At 37.7% G+C, this 4,579-nt stretch overlaps 1 protein-coding gene across 1 annotated transcript; it reads left to right on the forward strand.

Moving 5' to 3' along the window:
* Positions 1-1,537: 1,537 nt before the first annotated feature.
* LOC119482376 (fish-egg lectin-like) lies at positions 1,538-4,579 on the forward strand. The gene is made up of 5 exons (XM_037759818.1): positions 1,538-1,665; positions 2,466-2,701; positions 2,922-3,145; positions 3,267-3,391; positions 3,884-4,579. Exons 1-5 carry the CDS (start codon positions 1,607-1,609, stop codon positions 4,023-4,025), a joined length of 786 nt encoding a protein of 261 aa, XP_037615746.1. The 5' UTR covers positions 1,538-1,606; the 3' UTR covers positions 4,026-4,579.

A 4,579-nucleotide genomic window follows, 5' to 3' on the forward strand; every position in this document is an offset into this window, starting at 1 on the left:
CTAGACTTCTGCACCTCCTCATGGCTCTGTTTTCAGGCCTTAAACAAATCTAGCCCGTGACGGGAGACTTTGACCAATCACAGGTCATTTCAGAGAGAGAGAGCGTTCCTATTGGCTGTTCATTCAACGGGAGGCAGCTGTCAATCACTCGCAAACTCCGATCAAACTGTCAAACTAGGCAGCGCTGATCGAACTTTCTCATTTTACAGCTAAACAGTACACTACAAGATGTTTCTGAAAACATTTTACGCGAGAAATAGGCATTACAGTCACAGAATATTGATTCATATTTGACAGCACTCAGAGACGGCAAGGCTCCAGCTCGACTCTGATTGGTTGTTTTCCTCCGGTCTGTGAAATCTTGCAGATGCCATATACAGTATATATATTATGTATCTATATTAACTTTTCTTTAATCATATTTGCTCCTGCTTTAATATTGCATTATCATATAGTTTTGTGATATTGCAAATTAAGCTCAGTGTCACATGACATCGAATTTGTTTTTTTTTACACTTTTTTTTTTTGTTGAAATGAAACAAATCAGATCAGACATGCTAATCAGTGAGCTTTTAGAGGTGCTGGGGTGGATTTTGGTTACCTTTGCACAGAGGCAGGCCAGCTATTTACCCCTAAACTACCTAACCTTATACAAAGAAGTTAAAACTACCTCCTACTGTAAAAAGCTACAGGTGTAAGATATTGCATCAAATATAACCGCCAAAGGGAGCATTTTTCTTGCAGAGCCTTTTGATACAATAAGTACATTTTGTTTATTTACTTTGTAGAATTTGTTATGAAGGATTTTTACTTGTAATGGAGTATTTTTGAAATTGTAGTATTGCTTCTTCCAACAATGCCTGTTGAATGCATTTATAAAAAGATAATAGCCTGTACTAGATAGTACGTAAGGCAAGGCAAGTTTATTTATAGCACATCTTATACACAAAGGCAATTCAAAGTGCTTTACATATATAAAAGCAAGATAAAAGAGCACAAAGTGCATAAGATAAAAACGAATAAAAGTATAAGTTAAAAGAAAAAAAATTTAAAATGATAATAAAAACAATCAAAAGACAGTAAAGCGCAGCATTTGATCAATTAAGAAAAGTGTCTGAGAACAGTTTGGTCTTGAGTCTTGAGATTTGGAAGTTTGTTCCACGCTGCTTAAGTAGCGTACGTTAGTTATGTTATTAGTTAAGAATCCTATCACTGTGATGATTACATGGGTTTGAGTTGACAGTCTTGACTGCCCTGGCAAGTTACTGTTCATCATCCTCCCATCTCATCTGTTGTTTCCATCTCAGAGGTCACCACCCAACATGAGAGGCTCTACATGACAAAACTGGGTGAACATTTTGAAATGAAAGGTTACACTAAATATAATTACATAAAAATGTCCTGGTAACTTCCCTGAACAGCCGGCAGAACCAGCTTTAATTAATGCAATGCTGTAATTAAGCACATGATTCAGACCCATGGATCTACAATAAGAGTATAAAAGCCAGACTAACCAGATGGGATGTAGTACAGCAGCTCCAAGCAGACACAGAGGTATATCCAGAAGTGCACTGCTGACTACTGACTCCCAAAAAACAGACACAAGATGAAAGCTGTTGCAGTCTTCGCGCTGGTGCTGTGCGGCCTGGCCGTCAGTCACGCCGGTAAGTTGCTTGTCAGATTACATTATTATTATTATTATTATTATTACAAAATTAATTGCTGAAACAGTTTAAGGTGAATTAAGACTAGAGTTTTTATTTAATTCCATTTTAATGGGAATCGGACGTCATTATCAGCAAGTTTTGAGTAAGATTCAAAACGCAAAATGTAGTATATTACGGTATACAGTCAGACACATAGGTAGACTAATGTTATGTGTTTCATTTTGCCCGATACCGGTAGATTGATTATACATGATTAGCCAGATTCTTAGAGAAAGAGAGATAGTTACTTGCTCAAACTGATGTCTATGTATATTTAATAATTTGGGGATTGATCCTCCGCCTTTATAGGTGTATACAGCTGTGTATCATCAGCGTAACGGTGGAAATTAATTCCATGACTACGTATAATTTGGTGCGATGTATAGGGAGAAGAGCAGAGAGGAAAGATTTTATTTCTTTATTTTATTTTGATTTGTCTCTTCATATATTTTTACTTACTGTTTTTACAACATCTCTGTGTATAGATATATTCTCATTACACATAATCATTTACTACATCCCTGTTTACATTCTGTTTTTTTTTCATTTGCAATTACTGCCTACTACAAATTTATATTAATTTATTTGATATATTTTAACTTGCACTATTTTATGTCTTAGATTATATTTAAAATGGTATATTTTATGAGCATTTTCTAACCTGAGATCTATCTATTTTCATTGCCAACAACTGCTTCTCTGTAAGTGTTGTGCAAATGGGGGAAAAAAATAACAACAACTTAATTTTGTTGCAGTTGCCTGGAAATGCAAAGAGGGTCCACGGCTGTCACGCGCCTGGCAGATTGACGCTTCGGTGGGGGTGGTGTGCGCAACTACCCGGAACTTCTATGCATATACGCTGAATAACGGAAGGTGGACCAGATTGAGCACCGTCAGAGTGAAGCATTGCTCTGTGGGACATTCAGGAATATGGGCGGTTGGCACGCGTAACCAGGTCTACAGATACGTATGTGGCAAGTTGCGACGAGCCAGAGGTAACTATTGTTATTATTATTCTTGTTACTTCCACATGAACAAATGCAGTCTGAATGGGTTTTCATCATTACTTTTGTTAGGTTTACTGTATAATACCATAGTGCTGGTGCAGTATAGCACTCCTACTAGGTAGAAAGATCCACAAGGGACAGATTCACTTTGTTTGCAATACACATTTAGTTTGTTGACTAAATTAACTGTACCTCTGTGTGTCTTCAGGAACGAGTATAAAACAGCTGGATTGTGGAGGTGACAGCCATCTTGTGGGAGCAACCTCTGCCAACGTGGGCCAATGTTTGAGAAGAAGGCGAACTTTAGGCTTTGCCGGAACCGGCAGAGTGTCCTGGCAGACCATTCACTCGACATTGAAGTTCAAGCACATCACCTGCAGCCCCAGGGCATGCTGGGCAGTGACCACAGGTCATAGAATCCTCTGCTCAAAGGTTAGACACAGCAGCGCTAGGGAAATCTCACTTTTGGTGGTGTTGGTGTTACTATTAGTACACATGAACCATACACACTCTTTGATTCTGACAATGACTCCATTTATGCTTTTTATTACAGCGCGTGAACCCGAATACCTGCCGATTCTCTGCCTGGAAATCCGTGACTGGGAGTTTGGTGAATATTGAAATTTCCACTGACGGAAGGGTTTTCGGAGTGAACAGACAAGGCCACGTCTACATGAGGTAAGCCAGTATTAACAGCATGGTAATAACATTTGAGAGGATGTTTTTCTTCACACTTTGAGATACAACAGGGTTACAACCTGAAGTATCCAGAGCATTCTAGTATGTATAATATACAGCAAGAACAGTGACAACATTACACCTTATAGAAATAGAGTAATCATTATGTCAGTTAAACTTTAACTAGACTTGTACTTTTTAGTACAAGTCAACATGATGTTAACATTACAGTGCTATAGATCCCTCTATAATCCATCCAACTTTATAGCTTCCAACTGTGATATAAGGCGTGAGTGTAAAAATATGGCCTCTAATTACAGCACTTGAATGAATATATATGCTGTACATACACAAAATTTGAAGCAAAAGTGAATTTTCTGTCAAGGAAAAAAGCTAAAATAATCTTAAAGGCAAGCCTTCATGAATTTCTGCTGATGGAAATGTTAATTAAGATGGTGGTTTTATAGATTTCTCCGGCTTCTTTCTCAACAGATCTGGCATCAGACGTAATCGCCCACATGGCACATCTTGGCGCTACATCCCAATGTGCATGGCAATCAAGCAAGTGAGCTTCGACCTGGGCAAACTTTGGGCCGTCAGCAGATCTGGTACGATCCTGATGTGCAACGTCTAATCCTACCTGTGTGGCAGACGCTTAGTGTGCACCAATCTCTGTTTGTCGTGGAAGATTTAATTTTTTCAGGGACAGGAAGCTCTCTAAATGGTGTTTTGGTTGTCATCCCTATCAAGTTCTATCCTTTCTTCAGATTATTTAGAGTACAGTACCCAGTTCTCTGGTATAACTATTCATCCATCTCCTTGTTATTAGGCTACTACTTATTTTGGCAACAGTGAAAAATTTAGGCTGCAAGAAATAATTGATTCGTTGAAGCAATGTGACCCTTTCTTAAACATCAATGCAAATAAACTCATGAATCAGGACTTAAAAATGTTTTATCAATACATCTCTTAAGATGCTGTAAATTAGGCAAATGATTTTTTTTTAATTCAAACTTATTGGACTGTGAAACATAAACATTAAATGAGAATTACAAATGAGAAGTGTAAGAGTAACCTAATGCAGTAAAGATATACCTTTTTAAGATTCTCAGGCATGCATAACCTCCATGTGTCTTACTACTACTACTTTCTACTGTTTTCTGTTTAATAAATGATAAGTAAAGCAAA

Source organism: Sebastes umbrosus, chromosome 23, assembly GCF_015220745.1.
Source record: "Sebastes umbrosus isolate fSebUmb1 chromosome 23, fSebUmb1.pri, whole genome shotgun sequence".
NCBI lineage: Eukaryota > Metazoa > Chordata > Actinopteri > Perciformes > Sebastidae > Sebastes > Sebastes umbrosus.

Coding starts and splice junctions, on each gene's coding strand:
- LOC119482376 (XM_037759818.1), top strand. CDS start 1,607: ATGAAAGCTGTTGCAGTCTTCGCGCTGGTGCTGTGCGGCCTGGCCGTC. Junction 3,146..3,266: donor ATAGAATCCTCTGCTCAAAG/GTTAGACACAGC, acceptor TTTTTATTACAG/CGCGTGAACCCGAATACCTG. Junction 3,392..3,883: donor CAAGGCCACGTCTACATGAG/GTAAGCCAGTAT, acceptor CTTTCTCAACAG/ATCTGGCATCAGACGTAATC.